The sequence below is a fragment of the Neopelma chrysocephalum genome, unplaced genomic scaffold, assembly GCF_003984885.1.
Source record: "Neopelma chrysocephalum unplaced genomic scaffold, ASM398488v2 Primary Assembly neopelma1_24, whole genome shotgun sequence".
Classification (NCBI taxonomy): domain Eukaryota; kingdom Metazoa; phylum Chordata; class Aves; order Passeriformes; family Pipridae; genus Neopelma; species Neopelma chrysocephalum.
The window spans coordinates 29,695,365-29,720,079 of NW_020897693.1; the positions used below are offsets into that span (position 1 = coordinate 29,695,365).

At 34.5% G+C, this 24,715-nt stretch overlaps 1 protein-coding gene across 8 annotated transcripts in view; it reads right to left on the reverse strand.

Annotated features, from left to right (window-relative positions):
* The window catches only part of HEATR5A (HEAT repeat containing 5A), a 67,436-nt gene that overhangs the window by 28,577 nt on the left and 14,144 nt on the right, over nucleotides 1-24,715 (reverse strand). For 7 of the 8 annotated variants that reach the window (XM_027709679.1, XM_027670254.1, XM_027670245.1 and 4 more), the window contains exons 4-18: nucleotides 23,919-24,130; nucleotides 20,369-20,477; nucleotides 19,705-19,854; nucleotides 19,268-19,439; nucleotides 17,153-17,313; nucleotides 14,498-14,753; nucleotides 13,372-13,527; nucleotides 12,343-12,593; nucleotides 9,701-9,812; nucleotides 8,684-8,836; nucleotides 7,321-7,420; nucleotides 6,495-6,604; nucleotides 2,140-2,303; nucleotides 1,847-2,022; nucleotides 314-419 (exon numbers count right to left, since the gene is read on the reverse strand). In XM_027709679.1, the coding sequence (XP_027565480.1) occupies nucleotides 314-419; nucleotides 1,847-2,022; nucleotides 2,140-2,303; nucleotides 6,495-6,604; nucleotides 7,321-7,420; nucleotides 8,684-8,836; nucleotides 9,701-9,812; nucleotides 12,343-12,593; nucleotides 13,372-13,527; nucleotides 14,498-14,753; nucleotides 17,153-17,313; nucleotides 19,268-19,439; nucleotides 19,705-19,854; nucleotides 20,369-20,477; nucleotides 23,919-24,130 (2,388 nt within the window). Of the gene's footprint in view, nucleotides 1-313; nucleotides 420-1,846; nucleotides 2,023-2,139; nucleotides 2,304-6,494; nucleotides 6,605-7,320; nucleotides 7,421-8,683; nucleotides 8,837-9,700; nucleotides 9,813-12,342; nucleotides 12,594-13,371; nucleotides 13,528-14,497; nucleotides 14,754-17,152; nucleotides 17,314-19,267; nucleotides 19,440-19,704; nucleotides 19,855-20,368; nucleotides 20,478-23,918; nucleotides 24,131-24,715 lie in introns of those variants that run through there. The other variant, XM_027670262.1, reaches the window with a different exon arrangement.

Here is a 24,715-nt window from a genome sequence, read left to right on the forward strand (position 1 = left end):
AAATATGCTCCAAATACAAATACTGTACAATGAAAGGTCTTGCCTTTTTGCTTTGCTTGTGTGTGTGGCTTTTGCTTTCCCTATTAAACTGTCTTTATCTCAACTCATGAGTTTTTTCACTTTTATGATTCTTTCCCCCGTCCCACTATGGGGGGACTTGAGGAGTGGTTGCATGGCGGGGTTTAAATCACAGCAGCTGACACATTTGAAGGAACAGCTGCTATATTTCAGTAACAGAGAGAGAGAGAGAGAGAGAGAGAGAGAGAGAGAGAAGCAAAGGAGAAGAAAGAAAGGAGAGAGAGAGGAGATTTACCTTTAAGGAAGTAGAAAAGGCTGACACAACATGTAGTTGTACTATTTGTTGTCGTGATCCTTTTGTTTGCTTTATGGAATTCAACAACTGTTCTAACACCTGGAGCCTTAAACAAAAACAGAAAAGAAACCACAGAATTGAAAGTTAAGGAAATAATTCAAGAGTTTAAATTTTATTTTAAAACCCATAACAAAGCCTATATATTACAGAAACAGAGGTGGAGCAAATTAACTCTTGAGCATTTTCCTTCAACTGGCATCCCTGTCTCCTACAAAAAAAATGGGTATTCTGTACTAGAAAAAGTAACCGATCCATGAACATGAACTCCTTGCCTTTGTTTCCTTATAACATATGTATTCACATAATCATCTATTCTAATTAACATTAAACAGAAATTATTAAAACCAACTGTATAGGGGAATGATGCATTTTGACTTACAATTGAGAAAGGAGGAGGTAAAAGAAAAAGAAAACGAAAATGCAGTTATCTGCAGCAATTAGTTCGGGTCTTGAGAAACAGGTGAAGAAAACCAGCTGGCAAGGTGGTGATAGTTGGGGCAAAAAACCCAAGCAGAAAAAAAATCCACAATAAAAGCAGTCAGTGAAGACAGAATAGGAAAGTAAAGGGGAGTCAGAAGAACAAATAAATCATGTGGCAATTTTATTGGCAGGTATTCTCATATTCAAAAAGCTGCCTCAAACTTACACTAAATCCTGAGCATTCTAGGTAGTGAAAATATCAAGACTCAGGACTCGTCAAGACTAAGCCCTCATCCCACATAGGGTAAATAAAACCATTGCTACCTATAATGATCATGATCTGAGGTCTAACTACCTTGGCTTTGAAAATACAAAGCTGTTTATTTTAAAAATAATTGATCTGCTCTAAAGCTGCACTCAAAAATATTACCAGCAGCATACAGAAGAAGCAACAGCACACAAAAATCTTCAGGCATTTTATGCCTTAGCAATCAGTGTGTTTATAAATGTGAAACAAACCAAAATGCCATGTGCGCAGTAGGAAGATCATACACACAAAAGAATTTTGTGATCCCTTTTGAGCATTCTTGTACCTTGACAGAACTGTGGTAAGACACACACTCTTGTTTCTTCCCATCTACTTTTTATAATGAATGAGGCAGGATGAGGGTTCCTTATGCTGCCGCTTCCTACCCCTTTTATCCCACTTTGTAAGGTATTTAGTAATTATGTATTAAGCACCACAAAAATAGTGCAATAGCTCTTAAAATAACTTCCATTTTGATCTGGCTATCAGAACAAAACATTTTTCTTGGTCAACAGAATTTATTATGACAGTAACCTCTTGCTGGATGTGCTTTTTTGTCGTCAGTAACTTTAAAGAGAAACTTGAATCATTTGGTGGTCTAAATTATATTATTCACATGGTTTACAGAATCCACTTATGCAATTCATTATTTTTTCAAAACTGTTTTCTTCTGTATTCAATGTCAAACACTGTGACCATCTCATAACATCTCCCAAATTCCCCAGCAGTTGTAGTTACTACCTTACCTGTGAGATTCTGCTATATGGGAAAACATAACTCCAAAAAGTCGAGTTGCTGCACTGATAACAGACAATGCAGGAGGTAGTGGTTTAGGTACTGAGTCCCCTTTTCCAGCTTTCTCATAAATGGCATAAGGGTCATACTCCAGGCTGCCACTAGCTATGCTGCTACCTAAAAGGAGCTGTAAGAAAGAAAAAAGGGAGAGCAGTATTTTTCACCAAGTCTAAATGAGCGCTGACCCTAATAACTAGAACTGCATGAAAATATAATACTACCTTTATAACAGAACAAAACGTACCTGCTCTTCGATAAATCGGTGGTCAGTCTCCTGCAGTAAGGGACCGAGTAAAATGAGATCATTCTCATGACAGAGCGGCGGAAGCAAGAAGGTAGAGGCATCAATCTGGCTATCTGGGACAGTCAAGTCGGTCACTAACTCTTTCAGAACAGCACAGAAACTTCCTTTAAGTCAAAGGAAAAATATTTAAAACTTCTGGTTAATTACTTGCAACAAGCAACTTTGGGAGCAAGATATTTATACTGAAATAGAAACATCCATCTAACATTTCTCTTAAGTCTTCAAATAGTTAATTGGAGAACCCTCTCCGTTACAGGGGAAACAACAGAGCAGTATCTGAGATAAGCAAGCTAAGCACATACAGCAATCCAAAAGCTGAAAAGCAAAGACTTTTACTTTTACAGAAGGCATAATGCCATACAAGTGATAATCCAGTAAATTAGTTATATTTACAATTAAAGTAGAGGAAAAAAGGCAGTTACAAACACAGCTATATTTTCTTCTATTTCCTGAAAATTAATGCTGTGGAATATATTACATAATTCCATGGGAATACTTGGACTTGGCAAGTCAAGGTAATTTAAAACATCCATAAGTTTGATAAATAACAAAATCTGATGAGCATAGTCCCCTGTTTTATGAGTTTGCATGCGAAAAGCAAAGCAGGAGAAATTTACTGTAGGTTACGTTATGATAAATTACACTGTTAGTTGACTTTCACATATTTTTGTACTTAATATTTCTGACAAGGTTGTACGTTATACATAAACAACAACCCTGGGCATTTTGACTCAGACTATTTTAGGTCATTAAAATAGTCCTTGTAGTGAGAGAACAGCGCTGAACCATATGTGATGAGAAAGGTCTGGTTTATAATTAAATTGTGTTGAAAAACTCCCGAACTGATCTTAAAGAACGCACACAGTCTTTATACAAATATTACATAAGAATTTACCTCCAGAGCATTAAGGTTGCAAAGTCAAGTCCTCAAGAATGGGGAAATATCAGCACTAAGAGGAGGAGCTTAACTCCACATATCCAATTCTTTGCATTCAGTTTAGATGATTGCACAATTACCTGTTTGCACTAAAGTTGCTTATCGTTTCTCAACACATTGAAGTTCCACAAAATGCGACAACACAGTTATCAGCACCCCATGAGCACAAGCAGAATTAGTATAGTTGGAGCTGGTAGCTACAGCCAGCTATTTTATCCTTTCTAAAAATTGAAACTGTTCTGAGAAAGCTGACTTTCTCTCCCCTACTTACCAAACTCCTGGCCCCATCAGTCTGTCTTCCCTGCAGGCATCTGTTGCTCTGCCTGCCTCCCTGACTAATTAGGCAAGTATGTAATTTTTCCAAAATGCTTTACTCAAATCTAAATGCAAAAAGTTAGCACTATAAAATACATTGCAAGGTGCACAAATAGTGTGTGCCAGGGACACAAATTGAGCCTTTTTAAAAAAACACGGTAGTTAACAACTAGAAGCTGTTCTTTCATTATTGCTCATCACAACAACTTTTCTTTTTTTTAAATCCCCTTCCTATGAGAACAGCTTTTAAAACCAAATGTAATTGAGATACCCATTTTTTAACCAAATTAAAATTTATTTTAGTCCCAGACACTTGGCAATCCTCAACATGTCAAACAATATTTTCCCAATGTAAAGCAGTTCAAAATTTTGAGCCAGAATGCTGGTCCAGCATTCTAGCTATTCATCTCATCCTATTAAGAAAGAGAAGTGAATGCTGGTATTCAATTTTATGGTTTAGACAGTGGAACGTAACAAGCACAAAAAGCTGAAGAATGAAAAGAAACATAATGAGTTGTCTGACAAAACACATTAATTTCAGACAACAGAAGACATCAACAAATCTAATAAAATTCAGACTACTGAAATTATTTGTGTGAAATTTTCAATCTGGACATTATAAAATTTTTTGTATTAACTAACAGGAAATAAATGTTGAGCACATTATAATCCGGATCTAATTACACATGAAAATGATCACAAATATGATTCATCATCTTAGAAACAGAAACAGCTTTTGTCAGCTTAAAAAGTTCATACTTTGGATCAGATAAATTGCAAAGTCTTAGCTGTTCAGACACAACTGAAGACAGCAACTAAAACATGTTCAATGTATTTCACTGATGTTCAAGTTTACCTAATATGTTCTTTTCATTTCTGTCATTGCTGAAATAATGCAAAAAATCAGTTACTATTCATGTACACTCATGGTAGGTCTTTGTAAAATTCTGCTGTTTGAGTTGATTTTTAGTGATGAAAACAGTAAAAGAAACTGCCTCTAAGAGGCAGAAAGTGAGCAGGAAAGGACCAAGCAGAGCCTAAACAAGACTTAGTGTCTCAGGCCTCAGAAATCTAAAGCCTTGAACTGACAAAGAAGCTGGGATCTATGAATAAAGAATCTGTTTTCAACTGTTCATTTTCCTGGGTATTTTGTTTTGTTCCTCTTGTGCTAAAGAAACCAAGTTGTGCACATTATTTGCAAATACTAAAAGCTTGAGTTACAACTCCTGGTGTATGTTTCCATCACCAATTTTCTCAAAAAGAAACAGCTTGCAGGTTTCTAGCATCTGCCTAACTACCTGGATGAAAGAAAACAAATACAAAAGAAATAAAACTATGAACTGGTGAAAATTTCTCATTCAGTGTGTCACTCTGAGCCATGCAAAATGTGACATGCTGTGCAACACCAGAATACTCCTAATATTGTTCCTATTGATAATGACTGAATTCGGACATCGAAAAAAGAATCCTGGGTTTCATAATGATATTGTTTTCCTAAATATATTATTTTTAAAAATCTAGGTATTTGCAAAGACATACAGTTTCTGCATGAAGCTTTCATACTGGAAATAATATGGAAAGAATGGCATTTGTTTCAAGTTTGACCTTAGAAACTTTTCATCACACTTCTAAATGATTCACACTTAAATGTTAAAATATATAGCAGACCTTGGAAATAAGTTCTGGCGATGTATGCATTTCCATTCTTTCCCCACTCTCAAACTGTTGCACATGGGTGGATATGTCTGAGACTACACCTGTCAAGTTACTGCTTTGATTCTAAGGCTATTCTCAAAGCTTTCAGCAGGGTGACCACTTATTTATAACAACCCTTTCAAGCTTTTTCTTTATTTATTGGATCTAGAATGCAGCACCCTCAGCTAGGATGCTCTCTCACATGAATCATGCTTTGTAGGTCACACTGTAAAACACGGTGTATTTTCAATGAAGTTAGAACATAACACAGAAATCTCAAACATATCAAGAAACTGCCAAACCCATACCAAATATTTGTATTATATAAAATGTTACCCCTGTAATAAAGAAACAAAAGGAATAACTTGATCTAAGGGATGGAGGTGTAATTTTCAGTCTTTTAAACTCAAGTCACGAATGAGTATTATACGCCATGCTTCAAGTGTTATATACAGAATTCCAACGTGACGACAGCTTTAAGGCATGAGTCAGGGATTTGTGCCAATTTATTTAGTCGTTACCACTAGATGGAGCACATAATTTGAGTACGGATTCCCTCCACGATAAAGAGGACACAGCTAATTTAGACCCTGGCTGGCCCATATTGTCTCTGTCCTGAAAAAATACCCTATACTTCTCTTTACAGTTGTCAAAAGCACTACGGTTCCTTACTGCAGTCCATACAGTACTGTATGGCAAACAATTCAAAGACAACAAAGGTATTTAACGTTTTAGCTGAACTGTTAGACCCATCTAACTACAGTGCATAGTTATTGCATTAGAGGGCTAGATTTTAAATACTCTAGTTATATTCTCCTACAGAAAAGTAAGTCAATCCCCAAATTTTGTTGAAATTGCTCTTTAAATACAAACTTTTTATCCACAATCTGCACAGGATCAGGTTAATATATCTGTAATGTATGTTTACTTTAATTAATTAAATGAAATTATTTCAATAGACTATATGCAACTGATTTAAGCTAAGATTACACCTTTGGGATTCACGATTCAATGGAAAATAAAACAGGCATCAAAAAATTTTTTTTTCAACTACTCTGAAATTGAAAGGTTGTCTGCCTTCCAGTTTCAACCAAAAATAGAACAAAAGTCTGTATTTGTAACAGAGGCCTATATTTATAATAGGAGAGGGGGAAAAGAGATCATGACACTACCTTTTCAAAACCACAGTGACTTTGCTACAATTCATCAAATTTAAATAAATAGAATAACATTTGTTTTTTTAGAAAGGGTGAAACTAATTTTTGCTACCTGAATTTATGTTGAACAAAAACTTAAAAATGAAACCATGGTATTTTTAATGGATTTCTCCCTGTACGGAAATACATACCTTCATAGGTCTTTGGAGGCAATACTGCTAGTAATTCATAAAGTTTATGTCTGTAAATTGTTGATGGTGTTTTTAAAGCATTTCCGTATGATTTATATATTGAAGAGAGCCTTAAAATATAAAAAGCACATCAGAGATGTTAAAGATGCAAGCATTATGTAACGCCCCAGTTTCATTTGTACCACTCTGCCAAATGCTTTTAAAATTTGTATGTATTATATAACTACAGTTCTGATTGGCATTACCAATAGCAGAAGGAAACCAATTTATTTCATATGTTCTGACAGAATGTCTGTTGTCCATTCCCAGGCATTATTTTTATTTAATACCAGAGAAATAAACAAGATTTTCTATTTTCTTTGATTTTACCTACATTTATGACAATAAACTTTTGTGGATATATTTCTCTAAGTCAGAGCTTAGAGTCCAAATGCATTAAATTACTCTATATTTCAAAGGCAAATGTTTAAAAATTATAAAACCCTTTCCAGCTTAGTTCTGAATACCTATATAAAAAGTGCCCATGTCTAAAAGATTTTTTCTAAGCATATTCTTGAACTTTGTTTTTATTTTATAAAAAATGATGGTATATAAATACAAATGTGCATGTTTGATTAAAAAAGTAGAATATAAACACTAACTTAAAAAACCCATGCAATAGCTTCTTCCTTAGCTTTTTCACATGACACTGGAATCTGCAAACACATAGACTCTGATTTCTGTCCTTTGAAAAGAAGTTCTTTAGAAAGTGCACTAAGTCAAATACACATTACTCTGTAGCCTCTCAAAACCAGAATCCATTTAAGAGCTTTGTACACACACTTACTGTGTCAATAAATCAACAGCACTTGGGAGAGGAGGAAGAAGTCTCTGAACAACTTCATCTGTAAGAAGACCACCACAGTGGGAAACAAAGCTTTTGATAGCTAGAAAAGGAATTGGATTTTAATTTACTTAGTGTGAGGTATCTTGCAGGAACAAAATCACATCAGCAAAGTAATCACATCATTACATCACTAATAATGTAAAAGTAGAAGAAAACAAACAAACAAACAAAATTTAAAAATATTTTAGCCTATAAAATTGAAGAAACTGATAAAAATCTCATGAAAAAGTAATGTTTACAGATGCACTGTTTTGTTGTCTGAGCTTGGACATTCATAGTCTGACTTTTAATTGCATATATAAATTGATCTATTTTTTGCTTTTTGTTATAAATTGAGTTACAGTATATAACTCAACTTCATGATAATTCCATGATAATAATAAAAAATAGGAGAAGGATGATTAAATGACCTACTGCTTACTGTTTACCATTAAAATTTAATTTAATTACTGTACCTTAGGAACCAGCTAATATGTATACAAGTATTTTTCATTATTTATGAAAAACTAAACTTGAGTTTAATTTTCAATAGCAGCTAGAGAATATGAAGTATTAAACACCTATTTTCTAAAGAGAAAATACTTATAGGTTAATTGTGAGAGAGAGGGGTGATCACTATACCAGGGTTCATATTTCTGCAACGCAAAGGACCCTTTAGTACTCTAGAATACATGACTGAAACACATTAAGTATTTGAAGATCACTGAAGTAATTTCCTGGAAACCCAAATTCACAGTATTTCATTCAAAAATTGCAACCTAACCAGACAGCAGCCACATACAAAGTGCTCTTCACAAGGTGAGAAGTGCAACTACCTTATCGCAATTTTTATCCAAGTCTTCCCACTCCCACAAATGTGTTTGAATGACTCACCAATTCTATTTTGCTTATAGTAAGTTACCTGATAGGAAAGAGAACGTCTTTTTTCCAAACATAATAAAAGGTATAAAAACCAGAACATATCCTGCTTTGGGTCTTCATTCATTACTGTGATATGTATGTTAAACTAGAGAAACAAGCTTCCTGATTATCATTTACTGCTTGAAAATCAACTGATCAGAAGAACAAGAGGAAAAACCATCTTGGGTTTTTTATTAGTTTGGGGGTTTTTTTAACAAAAATGAAACATACATATATAAATATGTAAATAGAGATATAGAAGCATGTTATGTTGGGGAGTGAATACATCCTTTACCATCTAGTGAAAAAAAAATCAATATGAAGTGTCTTTGTTCTGTCACAGGAAAAATAAACTAACAGCCCAACTATAAATATGCAGAGAAAGACAGTAAATCCCACTTACCACAAAGAGCACCAGCACGACCTTCCAGTGTTACTTGCCAGGTAAATGAATCTCCTCGTGTCTTCTCTGTTTCTAGGTCTTTAGGAGATGACGGAAAGATGCACTTCCACAGTAACAGCATTCGTGGCAGATGATGTTGGACAACTGCAGGACCTATAAACGTTGGCAGTTGTCATGCCAATGCAGCATTAATAAAATTAAATTTTCTCTTTCATGCCTTTTTCCTGAGTTCACAAAATCTTTACAGTAGTGAATAAAACCTTATGCTACTTTTCCAGCCTTCTCATATATAATTCCTCAGATGTTTACTATCTTGGTACTCCATTTTCATATATAACTGCATACCCACTGACACATTTACTAGTATCCTACCAAGCCAACTGCAATCTCTGTTTTACTAAGACCCTGTGGATCACCAGCATAAAAGAGCTGTAATAATCAACAGTGATGTTCAGGAAAGCAAGCATTTGTTTTAGGTTAATTGAATATAATAATATAAGAAAAAAAATGGGAGTTGTTGGGCAGAAGTAATAGCTGAAATATCAAAGGTGCCTTAAAAATATGATCAAACCCAATAAAATACATTCTTTATCAGTAACTTACTGATCACAGTCAATAATATGACCATTAAGATATATCATAAAGTTCTGTAAGATTTCAAATGCCTGACAAGAGGGATATACAAATGATTAGCTCATTATGTGCTGGGACAGATGTTTAACAATTCATGACCACGAAGACATTTGGTTAGATTGACTTTGAAATTTATTTTCTACATTTAACTAATAGCAGTCCCACTCAGCCACTGGTTTTCAGACATTGCTCCTAATGAACTAACAGCAAATTTGAGAGAAATGACATTTTTATCTCAGAAAGTTTTTTTAAACATTCCAAACATTTCAGGGTTTTTTAATGATTTTGCAGTGGTAAATTACATAAAACCTCAAAAGACTAAAATCAGAGACGTGACACTGAACAGCTTAACAGAGTTTAAGAAAAATTGTAGAAAGCTACTACCTAATGTCATGAGGGCAGCTATCAACAGCCATCCAGCCTGTGTTCGCTGCAGTGAAATGCGACTGTTCTGAGAAGCAGAACACAACAACTCCTCTGCTACTGTCATGATTACCTTCAACATAAAACAGAAAAATAGAGCATCAGCATCTTCGTAATTACAATTTTTTTTTTCAAATACTTTTATTTTGATACTTAATCCTATTCCAGTGTTCCCAGATAGGATGCCATCTTCCCCTCACACTATGGCAATTAACTCAGGCTTCTGAAGTTGCAATTCCTGACTTCAGTACTAGCCTGGGACAGCTTCAACAATTCTGTGGAGTACTAAGTAAGTTACTCAGTTGCTTTGTACCCTTTCTTTTATCAGCAGTAAAATGACAACTGATAATTCTCACAGGAATATGCATTGGAAGGATAGAAGTGTTGTCATATTCTATTTATGTCAATATGTAGAAAAAGAATAGCATGACACCTACAAATAACAGCTCAGAAGAAGTGGTGGGATAGACCAGTAATGATCTTCTTATCATTGTTTTAGAATAAGGTCTATCATTCTCTCTGACCACTTTTCAAATCAACAAATGGCATGGCTAAACAAATGACTTAGAATAGTATAGTTAGAATTAATCCCATCTTAGCTGCACATGCCCACGAAGTGCTAAGTGCAAGGTGATTACACTTGTTACCAAAGCACAAGCTACCTAGAACTTAAATGGAGGAACACACCTCCACGAACAATTACCACAGTATGGCTACTAATGCTGTAAGTATTCTGCAAATTATGCTACTAAAAAATCACTAAAAACTTATTATACTTAAATTACCCGTAAGACAAACATCCTAGAAAGGATGTCATTTAATGATTTCTGGCAATTTTTCTCTCTTTGTACAGGAGGAATGTCTTATTTTTGAAGGATTTTTTTTAACGGAAGCATAAGCACTAGTACTGAATGTTAAATGTACAAAAACTCATTAATTATTTTCTTTAGGTTCCACCTGCAACTCTAACTGCTCTCTCAAAGGAAAATGAATTAATATAAAAGAGTTTCTATCAAGATCACTATTGTCTGAGTTTGATACTTTTTCAAAACTGCTCTACTTAACACTGGTCTCTTTCAGCTCCTCAGAAGAGGAGCTAGTCTGGAATCTGGAAGTGTCCCTAGGAGAGAATGGAAAAGGGCTTTTGTCAACTGCTCTGTTCTCACCCCTGCCAGCTTAGTACAGAATACAGTATTTTTCCCATACTTTCTTTTGTACCCTCCCATACCTCCTCCTGGATCTATTTCATCCTACTATACTCCTCTAAAAGAAATCTTTGTTAAGAATTATGTTTCTCTGTTAAATAGAAACTTTAGCTCTGCTTAAGTATATAGTATTTGAATGGCACTTCTTATCCATATAAGTGGGCAAACTGTATTCATTTTGTTCTCTCTGCATGATCTTTTAGTAATCACCAGGAAAAGTTCTTAAAAGCTAGGAAACACAAGTGCATTTTTTTTTAATTTATAAATTGTTTCAATTTGCAGTTGGAACTCTGAATGCTGAGAATATTTTCTTCATGTCCATTGACTCCAAAACAGGTATTTTCACAAGAGAGAACATAAGTTTCTACACTGTGCAAAGAATTAGCATGTACTGCTGACATTTATGATGTACCATAGTTTTCCAAATATGAGTAACTTCATAGATAAAGTTGCCAATAAGATGGAAACAGCTTCTTCTCCTGGTCTCTATTTCTACATCTGCATATCCCTAAAACTTCAGAGCACTGTATATCCTATCTGCACTAGTGAGGAGATTGGTATAAGCATCTTAGACTATGATAATGCAATAAATTGGTTTATATTAAATTCTGTAAAATGAAATAAAAGCGCATATCTGTGGTACTTGACTAAACATTTTGTCGGACTTGACCAAAGATTTTCAATATAATGCATAATGTCTGTTACTGCTTTAAGCACTGAATAAACTGTACTCTGGAGAGTCATTGATGGGCCTAGGAAATACTAATTTGGCTTACTCTGTGGTTGAACAACTTTCCTTCCAGAAACATGACAGCATGCAACAGATCTGTATGTGCATTTCTATTTTTTTTTTTAATAAAAGGAAGACCTTTTCCTTTGGCACAGTCTGATACTTTTCAGCTGGATTTACTCCAAAATAGCCTTTTCTCACCATTAACACTACTGAAATGTCAGCTTTCTAAATTAAGCCAGTGTCAAACTGAGACAGAATTGCAGAAGGCTTAATTTTGCTGTAAAGAATTTAGCTGGAAATTTGAAAAATGTAACTACTCAAGAAACACTTTCTCCAGGTAAACCTTCTCTTAGACTGTTCAATTAAAAGTCCTAAAAGCTCTGTCCCAAAACAATGAATTTCTCCCCTAACAAAATTTTCCATTAGAAAAAGGTAGTAATATGAGTAGTTAATAAAATCATTAACGACATTTCCCAAGAAATTCACAATCCTGACACATTTGAGAAAAAACATTTGAGTTATGGTATGCTTCAAAGTCCTCTTCTTGAGGAGCTGAAGTATCTCATCAGTACACTGGGTTATGTGAGCACATCATAAAGAAAACTTGCAAGTACTACTGCAAAAACATCCAAGAACTGCCTATATGTAAAGTATTCAAACCATACCTTTCCTTTTCCATGTGGAATTCCTAAAGGACAGTGTTTTACTGCACCCAGCAAAGCAGCAACAGCAAAACTATAGCCAGTTACTGCTTCTGGGGAGGATTTCAATGTAGTAAGACGTTCAATGCAACGATCCAACAGCAGGGACACGTAGGAGGGCAATGCTACTGCAATACAGCGTAAACACCAAGCTGCTGCTATTCTGACTGAAATGCTGGGATGAAGAATGATAGAAATTACTGCTTCCAGAACTCCTGAAAAAAACCCATGCATAAATACACTTAAGAAATAGGTAAGCAGATTGTCAAACAAACAAAAATCTATACAGAGGACTGGTGAACATAACATTATCCAATTTCTATACTTCTCTTGAAAAAGTATTATTGTTTTTTATTGTGAAGTACTTCTTAACGAATTTTAATAATTCAATACTTTTCAAAAAAATTTACCCTGAATGAAACGTAACATTATGGAGAAAACCTAACATATTACACAGTTATCCATCAACATGCATAGAAAATATCTGTAAGCATTCTCAAGGAAGCAGAAATCCATGCAGTAGAAATAGATGTCCACTCGAACCCATCCAGAAAAAAATGCAGCTAAATGAAAACAATAAAGGTTGATGAAGATACCCAGCTCAATCAAACTGATTTATTATAAACATTATGAAGTGTTGGACTCTAAATACAACCCTTAATGGAATTAAATTTTATTTTTTTTTTAATTTTTAATAAATATACTTGTACAGGTTGGAGAAGATACAGAACTCTTTGGGCAATGTCTGAAACTTTCCTACAGCATGTTAGGTAGCTAACTTTCTCTCCTCCCTTTTTTGTTTTTGGTTGTTTTGTTGGTTTTTTTTAAGAAGAAGAATTACAGAGATCCTGGTAAGGAGACTGAGCCAGAAGAATAGCCATAAGAAATCAAAGAAGAAATAAGAAAAAATAAGAAATCAAAGAAGATGAAAGTGAGCAAAGGAATATAAATATATTTTGTACTCTGAATGACAAAATAATTCAGGGCTTGTACCTGTACTGGAGTCTTGCAGTAATGGTGCTGCTGTCGTTCCTAAGCCTTGGATAAGACTTCCAAGTTCCTGAAGTGCACACACAAGCACATGCTGACTTCCTGTTACATCTGTTGTATTAAGTCTTGTTTCCAAGTTACTGTCATTCATTGCAGCATCTGATAACATGGTACAAGAAAATCACCATGAAATCACTACCAAAATCAAACAAACAGTTTGGAAAAAGGTTTTTGCTAAGAGAAGATGTTTCAATTACTAAGTGCAGGTGGGTAGATAAAGTGGAAACTACTAAATTGCTTATCTTTACATGGTGGGAAACAGTGGCTAGTAAGAAGCATGTTATTCTCTGCCCCACCAAAAGTGACGTGAAGAGGACATGCTTTGATAATTTGCCAGATTTTAGTACATAGTAGGAAAAAAGAAAGGTAAGAAAAGAATGAAATTTTATGACAGCAAGTGAGAAGGTGGAGACAAGGAATAAAGAGAGAGGGGAAAAATACGATGTATTTTTGAAAGTTCATCTTTTGAGACACAAATGAGTATGTCAGTTTAGACATACAACATTTAGATATTTAACTCAGATAAAATATGCAGCTGTACACCAGGGGACAACTGGTTATGCCCAGCATTCTCTTTCTTTTCCACTCCAAGAGGATATGTTTTCTCCAGGAGAAATGCTCATTTTTTAATTAGGAACAAATGTTTCTTTTTTTAACCTTCAGTAATGTCAACTGCTCTGAACAGGAAGGCAGGATCTGGCTAGACATACATCAACTGCCAATTTAACTTACTTTAAAATACTATCTGTATTTTATTACTGTATATATTTATTATTTAATTTTATTTGCAGTTGGTTAAAATTGCTTTTGCCAGGGAAGGAGTGTTAAAAAAATACGTTTATACTTGTGTGGGTACACACATACAGAAACACAGACACACGCACACACACACACAAATAACCAGCCCAAGCTAAAAACAAAGCAGTCCATCAAAAGCCTTTTACATTATCATGGGGTAATAAATCAGCACTATATATTCTATTTCTGCAGTCTCTGGATTAGGTAGTTGGACAGTCACTTAAAAAAGGGAAAACAGAGGCCCAAATGGATAATCCTGTTAGACCCATACCCACAACTTTCTTCAGTTTCCAGATGGCCTGACAAATCTCCTTGGCAGCTGCAATTTGAGCCTTTTCCCCAAGCAGGCCTCCTACTGTAGCTCGAAGGATGAATGAAACACAGCGACGACAGCCAATAGCATCCACTGGGCTCTGAACAGCCTTAGGGTGAGACTGAGACACAAGATCTAGAATATGGGAAAGGAAGGCAGAGAAATTCCTTTCAAGCCATTGTGCTCCTAATGTAGAGACAAATACCACATATGCCTGAAAGAGATTTGAAAAGAAACATATTTTAGAGCAAAATATCTGGGAAATCCCTGCTAACTATCCCACTTACATATCTTCTTAAACCTGCACATTGCACAACTAGAACACTAAACTGAGATGACTTACAAATTTATGCATCTATAAATCACATACGTTCTCACTTCTGGTATCTGCAATTTTTTACATATATGTTTAAATAATTTAAATTACTATCAAAGTTGTACCAGTAATATTGCAGCCTGCTTTGATTGTAAGTTAATTCAAGATGCTTGCCCATGTAATTTCATTCCAGAGTGTGAGAAATGGCAGCTTACCCGGCACAGGCACTTTTTATGTAAAACATTGTGTTTGGTCTCACTTAACAACAGCTTCCAGCTATTTAACATTCTGCACATGCAACCCAAATTTAATGTATGAATGCATTTTAAGAAGTACAATATTACAAAACTATAACTCATAACCTGGAGAGAATTTTGTTATTAAAGGGTTTGAATCAGGGAATATTTGCAGCCTCCATCACTGTTCCTCAACTCAATGAATTTTAATTGTTTGCCTTGCAAACCATAAAAAAGATAAAAACCATAAAAAGACTATGTTTATCACAACAAAGAGAAAGAATGCGGAATCACTTTACAAATCTAATCACCACAAGACCATTTATTTTGCCACATAATAAGCTCCCCTACAATTGCTTTCCATGTGCATGTGTTGGATTCTTTTAATGAATAGATCAAGAGAAGGGAATACAAAAAAAGAGAATATGCAAATGAACACACAAAATTCCTCATAAGAAACTTCACTACTACTAATCATATCAATCAATTTCTGTATTTGCCTCACACATACTTTGTCTTATGTCTAATATTAACAACAAATTTATTCATGTAAAAGAAAGTGAACTACTCTGGACAGAGAAATGATACTATTAGATCCTGTTAGAGCTAATCGCTCTTGACAAATACTACTTATGCTTCATAATGCACCAGTACATTATCCTGGTTTTACAGATTTGAAAACTGAGGAATTTCACACGATAAAGACTGTGTCTTGAACAAATATAAAATCTTCTATATGTAAGAAATCATCTTTAGTGACTTTCTTATTTTTAAATTCAAAATAAGCTGAAACTCACTAATTAATACACTTAATAACTGCAAGTGTTTTCTACTTATAAGCACTGATAAATACACAATTTCTCAAGTTTTTCTTATAGAACCATTGCACTATTTAAACTGTTCTGGTAATTAGAGTGTACCATCTAGCACAGGTACTATTCAGTTAACACAGAAATGCATGAAAAGGGAGACAACTTCCAAAAACCAGTAAAAATAGTCAAAACATTGAATTGAAATATCTGTTCCTGGAAAACTAATAAAACCACCATGTATACAGAACACCCTAGGAGTCTGGCATGCATTTTCTAGGCAAATAGCTGTCGAGGTATTATTGTTCCCCAGCTTCTCTGTCTCTCTGCCAGAAGTTAATGCTTCCACTCAGCATGACCTGAGTACAGACGACAACTTGTGAGCACCTTCTAGCTGTTTCAGTGCAAAGTGTGGCAGCTTGTATCAGTAATTGAAGCTAATTTAAAGATTTGTTTTGCACTGCAGAAGTTGATATGTACTAAAAAACTGCCTTACTGGCAAAGTGGATTATCATATAGCTGTGGAACTGTAATACTAAAATAATCACAGCTGTTTGATATGTAAATGTTCATCATGACCTATAGTCTTGATTCACAGTTTTCACATTTGAGTATCTATGTCTTAGAATGTTTACTTTTAAGATAATATTTACAGGATGAAGCCAACCTGATATTATCTGAAAAATTTATACAATTTTTACCACCACGCACTATATGGTCTGATTTCACTCCTGTTCAGTTAACAAGATTCTATCCTTTGAGCATCCTGGAACACAGCAAAACAGATGTTGGGGTTTTTCCACTAAATTCCGTTTTCCTTAGTTTTCATGCACTTCCTCAAAGCAGAATCATTTTTTCAAAACTGGACTTGGAATGTCCCTATACAGAAGGAAGCTATTCCAAGTTCAAAGATTTATTGTAACTTCTCCCTTTCATTTTTAGACATAAGGTATTAAGTTTTAAATTAAAAATTCAAGGATTTTAATTATATCACTCCTTTGAAATTCCTATCACATGAAGCTTTCACAAGTAATACACATTTAACTTTTAAAATTTCAAACTATCAGGTAAACAATAAGCAATCTTTTTTTTTCTTTTCTTTCTAATATAACTCAAGATGTAAATCCTTATTTTAAAGTATATACATTTCATCACAGATACAAAAAAGGACGAAAGGAGAAATATATGCACAGCAAAACAGTTATACAAATGTTTAGCAATCTCAGAAAACCATAACTAAAGTAAACCAAACCTGAGTGATTCCAACTCTAACATCTCTGCTGACTGAACTTGTCCCTTTCAACATATCGCCACTGGCTCGTAGAAATCCACAACTTCCACGCAGAAATCCAGTTCCCAATAGCTCCATCACTTCTTCCAAAGAGATTCTGCGGAAGTTATGCTTGGTGGACACTAAGAATAGATGTAAATCTTTAGAGGAATAGCTCTAAAATCTTGCTACCTTTTAGAAGTAGAGAGGTTCGACCCTCATTGTTTTAGAAAAAATAATTTGCATAAGTTCAGTAGCACAATCAAATCCAAATACGGTTTAACTTCTTAACAGAAACTAAGATATTTTAGGACTCAGTGATCCAGCAAACCACAACATTTATCAAGTTTTTCTCCGTTAGCTACCTTTAAATAGTCTAAGCCATTGTATGCATACTTATATTTACCCACCCTCAGTATATACCATCTATGCTCCCTCTGCAGAAAGGTCTGTGTGATCTACTCCTACCACTCAAAGTTTCATGGAAGTCCTGACTAACATATTCCAGCTTACCACCAAAGACAACCTCTATTCCAAAATTCAAAGGGGCGGATTACCTTTCTGCCATGCTTAGCCAGATAAGGGTACAACTACAGGTTCTCTTTCAAACAAAAGCAACTCATCTTGGCATTAAGCTAGCTCTTGGAAAGAATGAGAATAACAAAAACAGCTAGGAAAATTATTTATCCCCAATTCCTATTCCATTGCTTTATTTCTTTACAGAAAATTCATTTAAAATACATACTGGAATGTGTCTGCAAACAGCATGATGACAGCACACTACACAAACTAAGTGACCTAAAACTTTCACTGCAGTTTTCATTCTCTTGCAAGCATTGAAATGGGAAAAGAATGAGAGGATTCAAGACAATTATGTCCAGAAAAAAAAGTAAACAATTCAATATCAGCATGTCATCAGATATAATACATAAACTTCAAGACTATGAACTCCTTCATTTGCTCCCTCCACCTCTCCCCCAGCCCCTTCTAGTCCCCACCTAGCTTCTGTCTCACTTAGCTGCAATTTCTTTTTAACTAAAAATAACTCCAATAAGGAAAAAACTCCTTGAAACAGCCAACGAAATAATTTATAAGCTTCTTACATAACTTTATCTTAGTACTTTAGAAATAACAACTACATTTCTTACAAAGATTAAAGAAAACCACTGAATCTACAAAGAGGTCAGAATATTATTTTTTTTTACTTTATTGAGAAAAGATAAGTGCTGTTTTCTGTAACACAATAATTCTCTCCAAAAGATTCTTAGGAAAATACTTTATAAATCAAGACTTCAGACTCTACAACACAAATATACAGCCTCAAGTATTTTGAAAGAGTAAGTTGGGCTTAAAGGCATGTGATTTTGTCATTTGCTGCTTATTGCACTGAGAGTTTTCTCTGATGCCATCAAAAGCAGTCTGAATCACACTTATTCTGCATCCTGTTATATTTTGCTTAGATTACAGTTAGATACTTAGCTCTGGGCTTCTAAGACTGGACTAAAGCCACCCAGTCTGAATGACAGCAAATATTAGAGATGTTAACTTTGTGCTAGGATGCTTCAGTTAGCTCAAGTACTGTCTGTCAGCAAAAACTGCTACATGGTTGTTATGTGAACAAAACTGCATGCTAATTTCTGCTTCTGATCATATTAGTACTGCTGGACAGTCCCCATGTGACACTGATTAGTGCAGAAAAATAGCTTGAAGGTATCCTTAACTTTTTCGTTTGACACAGAGACACTGCCTCAAATCTTGGTTCTTTCTACACTGCTTAAATTAATCTTGCCTTTAAATTCCTCAGGTTACTAATTTCTCTCCATAGAATAACAATCTTATGATAGAGAAAAATAGTTTTACCAAATACTTTTCCTTGTTTATTATTTTATAAATAAATAAATATACATATATATATCCCACCAAAAGCATAGCACTTCAGAAGAAAAAAGTTACAGAAAAGACCAAACCAGAGATATGAACAGCCAGATGAAGCTTTAATTGTGATTTTTACTTCAGGCTTCAATAGAATTTGAGAATTTCTTATCGTCTGACAAATTTTTACAGGTAAGGACTCAGCAAATAAAGTATATACTTTACCTCTTGTCTGCTTAGACGTTAGAGCTCTAGCCAATACTGTGCCTAAAAGTTTTGAAACCGCTAATCGTACATCATAATTGGAACCTTCAAAGGATTTAAAACATAAGGTCACAACACTATCCAGGTCTGTAGTCCACATAAATACTGCTTCATCCTGAAGTTCAAGAAGACACTAGACAAAAAAAAGGGAAATAAAAGTGTTTCAACATGGGAAAGTAGTCAGCAAAAATTTTAATTTGGTACAGAATACACAGAGTTCTTCCTAACAAAATAAGCATGTAGCCTCATACTAAAATTACTTGATTTTTTTGCTGCCAAAGTAATATCAAAGAAATAAAGATAAGCAAACTATGTATTTACTGCTGTGTTCATCACCCATTAAAACAGAATTTTATTTAGGGAGTTACTTAATAAAAACAGTTCTTAGAGTGGTTTACCTTTGCAGCAGCACAGCGGACTGCCATGGATCGATCTGTCAAACACGATCGGGCAGCTTTGTAAACATCTCTATGACAGGGGATAGCAGCAGCTCCTAAACCATTTAATATATTTTGCAAACTAAGCATGATTTCATAACGACCTTGAGACTGAAAAATGAAAATGAGAAATGTTAAAATTTTGTAACCCTAAGATCCTTGGAAATACAAAATGCCAATTTCTGAAATAGGCAGACAGTGGTTGGGTCTTTTAGACTTTTGGAGATCTATTTATGCTGAAGCAAGTTAAAGCAGATAACTTGCCCTAAAACTCTATAAGCAAATGAAAATAGTAATTCTATGTTCCACTGAAAGATACTAAATAGAAGAACAAAACTCAAAACAAAGTATGAGCTATAGCAAAAAGGTTCTCATTAATAACGCAATTAAATTTTCTAATTTTCATGAAATCAGATTGAGAAAAGCTACCATTCATCCTTTTTTAGTCAGTATCCATTAACTCTTTATTACTTCTTTGGAATTCAGACACTGATTTTTATCTGACTTTCCATGATTTTTTTTCATAAATTGGTATCATGCATTTTCTCTTACTCATTGGTCCAGCTACCAACAGTAAACATCCTGTTATTTTTCCAATCATTTTTTAAACATGCTGTTCCAATACCTCTGCATTCTTCATTGCTTTAAGCACATTCCCAACGGTGTCAGTAAAACTGTTTCCCAAAATTCTTCCCAATTTTTTGTATAAATAGCCCAAGCATACCACCGCAGCACTAAAACAAAAGCAAATCCAAAGACGCGTGAAAATGGATGCAGTAAGAGATGAAAGGGATTAAGAGACTAACGTAATCAATGGGCAAACAGCAAAATAACTAAACAGAACATCCCAAAAACATAAGTGGATTATGAAAAGGTTAAAAAATGGTCTGTGTGTGGCACATACCCTCTACGAGAAATGCAGATACAAGGGTTGGGAAAATAACTTGCATAATACATGAATTCAGGTAAATACAATAAATTTTAAAATAGGAATAGGGTTTCCATATCCACCTTTAAAACTCATCTAATTTTTTACTAAGCATGCTCTGTGTCATGCAGTCTATGGCACTGTGCTACAACAGATGCTGCCAGAAGTAGTCACACACGGGTTTACTTACAACTTGATGGTCAATAGTAGACTGCAAATGGTCTAGTAATTGCAATTGTTTCGTTTATGTATAACAATACATAAGAAGGAAATAAAACTATAAACCCATGTCCTTTTCATCCTGGTGAAATATCTGACAGCTGGACTCTGTGCTCATTGGTTTCTCCACTGGCAAAAGCAAAAATTGCTAATATTGAGCAAAAAAAGAATAATAAAGAAATAAAGACTTGCCTAATGAAAGAGTGTTTTCCTTTGAATAATTACTTAAGGAAAACACTTTGCTTTTGTATTGATAGATCTATGAATTAAACCAATTAGTTTTATGACTACAAGAAAAAAAGAAATTATCTCTTTAATCAGCTTTCAGCTCTTTGGCTTGACCTACTTAAATATGCAGACATTGCTCAGCATCCCCTTCAACAAACAACATTTTGCTTATTCCCCAACTGCATTCAAGTTTCACATAAATTACACAGCACAATAAGAAAAACAAAGCCTTCTTTATCTCTTATCATACCAAAATACTATTTTCATTAAAAAAGCATTTTTCATTATTGCTTTTATTCAACTCAGTACACACCAACAGTTTGGATTTTAATTTTGTTCATGGTGTGCCTGGGCATAAAATTACAATTGTCCCATCTTACTACTAAATTGAGCATCTGATGGTCACAGATACTTTCTTTAATTAGCTTCAAGACTAAATAATATCTATTTAATAATCTGAAGAAAGAATATTTAACAGACATATAAAAAACCCCAACCAAATAAACTACTCTATTAGATCGTGGTATAACCTGCAAACACCCTTAGAAGTTTGGCTGTACTGCCATGTACTGCTTCAGTGTCGCATGAAAGAGTCAATCAGTATTGAATAGTGATTTCTAGCAACAGAGTGGCCATACTTGCTGATAAGTAACATCTAGTCAACTAAAGATGGGAATCTAGCTACTTCTGCACATCAACATTTAAGTTTTTATGAAAGTTCAAAGCATAGGACTGAGGAAGCTCTCGTACCTGCCTTCTAGGATTGCATCACGGCTATAGTTGTCTATTTTCTTTTTCCACAAATGTTTCTTCACTAAGTCCAAATTGTACTAATTGCAGAGTTACTTTAACTGTCAAATTGTAAGCAACAACCAGAAGTTTCCAAGGAAGCCTGTAAATTTTTACAAGTTTTGCAGGGAAAAGCCTCTCTGCCCCAGTTTCTACCTCCCTAGCAGCACACCTCCATCTTGATACACAACTCTCTATGAAAGATACATCTAAATTGTTTTCTCTTAAATTTTGTAGTACCAATTGTACTTGGACAGGCACCAACAAAAATCCAGAGCTAAGATACTTAAACATGTGGTAAAATAGCACTGAGATAAGCTATAAAAGTTTGCAGACCAGGCAAATGCTTACAGTTTAAAAGCAGCCCTTGTCAATATTTCAAAAACTTCATCATTTAAAGTTAATTAATAAGTTGCATTCACACTGCATAACCTGTTTATCTGATTTGGTGTAGCATTCATATCACACTGACTTTTAATAGCAGATAAGCACCTAGCTAAGGTTATGTTTAAAGTGCTTGCCTAAAACATTCCCATCAAAGAAGAAAAGTAATAATTTATGAGATAAGAGAATGATTCACTGGAACTGTATTCAAAGGAGTTCCCAGGTGTATTAACATATTGTGAACACTAATGGTTAAGTGTTGCTATGAGACAGCATGGGCATGTATGCTAAATAAGGACAGACAGCAAACAAAGACAACACTAATCAAGATCGGGCAAAAAACCCCAGTTTTTCTACACTGAACACCAAGTATTTAATATATTTGCAACTGAAAATGAAAGATTTTACTCAGTAAACAGCTCTGTAGTTCCAATTATTTTTGTGTAGCCTCAGCCTCAGTGTCAGCTGTATCAGAAATACCTTTTCCAAAACTTTTTTGAATTAAACCATATTTTACTGTTACTTTTTTTGCCATCTCTTATTTCCTCTCCTCACTACTGCTTACATACCCAGGAGCATTCTGAACAACGCCACCACTCTCTTTCTCCCTCCGTTACTTCTCTGCGTTCTGACTCTGGATATCTGCCATTACTGCTTTACTGCCAATGGACTCCATCATCCCTCCTTGCTATGCTGACATCCTCCCACTTCCCTCTGGCATATTGCAGCTGAAGCAAGGAAGACCTGCAGAGCTCTGTCCCACACTACAACTCAACTATAATGTTAATGGCATATCACAGTTGAGAATGTAGTATAGCATAATTTATTCTGCAAGACTTAGACCCTTTATAGCAAACTTATTCTTAACTCAAAAGACTGCACAGGAGGTCACCTGGAACTAGAGGGAAACAAAAAAAATTATGGTATTGGAAAATACAACTGACTCCTTGCAAAATTTATTTTCAGAAATCTTTACTTGGGTTGTCAGAAACAAACTTAGCATGCAAAGTAAAGGAGGAAGACATATTCTGCTCTGCTTTCAATACCATATCATTAATGCACAATGATGTTTTACTATCTCTACCTTTACCTTTAATTTTCTTCATTATAGTCAAAGATGTGCATTGTTTTAGGAATGAAGGTTACTTACAACATTTCTGCACATAAAGATTTGGTTTCACATTCTGAAGTAACAGTTGATGTTTCTCTGTTCCGTTGGCTAGGCTTCAGGCATTTAGTTACAAACATTTTTAACTATGTCCAGTTTCCCAGTTGGATTAAGAAATGTACTCAGTAACTGTATTTTGTACCTGGAGTTGTACTTGTCTGTTTCACTGATCTTCTCAGCAATATTATTCTCTTCTTCTTGTTTTTCAAACAGTAATGCCCTCATAACTCTGTTATCCATCACTGGTATCTCCCCAGTCTGATTTTCAATTGTTTGGCTGGAGATCACCAATTCTCTTCTACTCTTTTGGTTCCTGATGCACATATACAACATCTAGCACTAGCACGATCTTTGTTTTATTATGTATCTTGTGGTAGTGAATTCAGATGCAGCTCACCATGTCAATCTGTCTCTCTTGTTATTACTGAATTTGAAGTTTGGGATTAAAAAAATACTTACAGTTTTGTAGGCAGATAACTTGGTGAGTCATCTTTACTCCGAATGAGTTCATTGCATTTGTCAATTGTTTGGTAAACAGAAAAAGTGTCTCCAGTGCTATAAATTACAGCTAAATTCTTGGCAAGAAGCCGTCTGGTAGGAGGTCCTGGTGAATTGTTTAATAAAGAAGTCAATTGTTCAACCAGTTTCTTCTGGTTTTCCCTTATATCAGCCTGGAAATAAAATCCGTAATCAGTTAAAATTCAGTTAAATTTAAAAGTTAGTTAAAGATAATTAATGTAAATTATCTTTACTTTTGATTATTACCATTCTGATAATGACATTCTTAATTACAAATTAACATTTACTCCATTTTTATGCTTAAAGAAAAGACATTTCAAGTATGTGACTATTTTATTCTTCTTAAAAAAAACCAAACACGTTTTTCAGAGCTGCTATTTCTAGTAGCATTGCAAGTGTATTTTCCTATGGCATTTATATACTTATATCTTTCTAAAGCAAAGTTTCATTTTCTTGCTTTGCCTGCTTTAAAATAAAACAATTAATAGATATATAGTAATTTTAGTAGCAAAGAAGAACTTTAGCCATGTTTCAAGAACCTGAGCATTAGAAAGGAAAGAACTTCCCTTAAAACAATCACCCAGTCTTAAATAAATTATTTTAATACTCTTTTAAAAAAAATAGTCTGGCACCATATTTCATTTATATATTTTCAACACAAATAAAAACACTTAAATACCATTATTTTGGTTGGTTTACTCTACATAATCAACTTAATATACTCTAAACAGTGAACT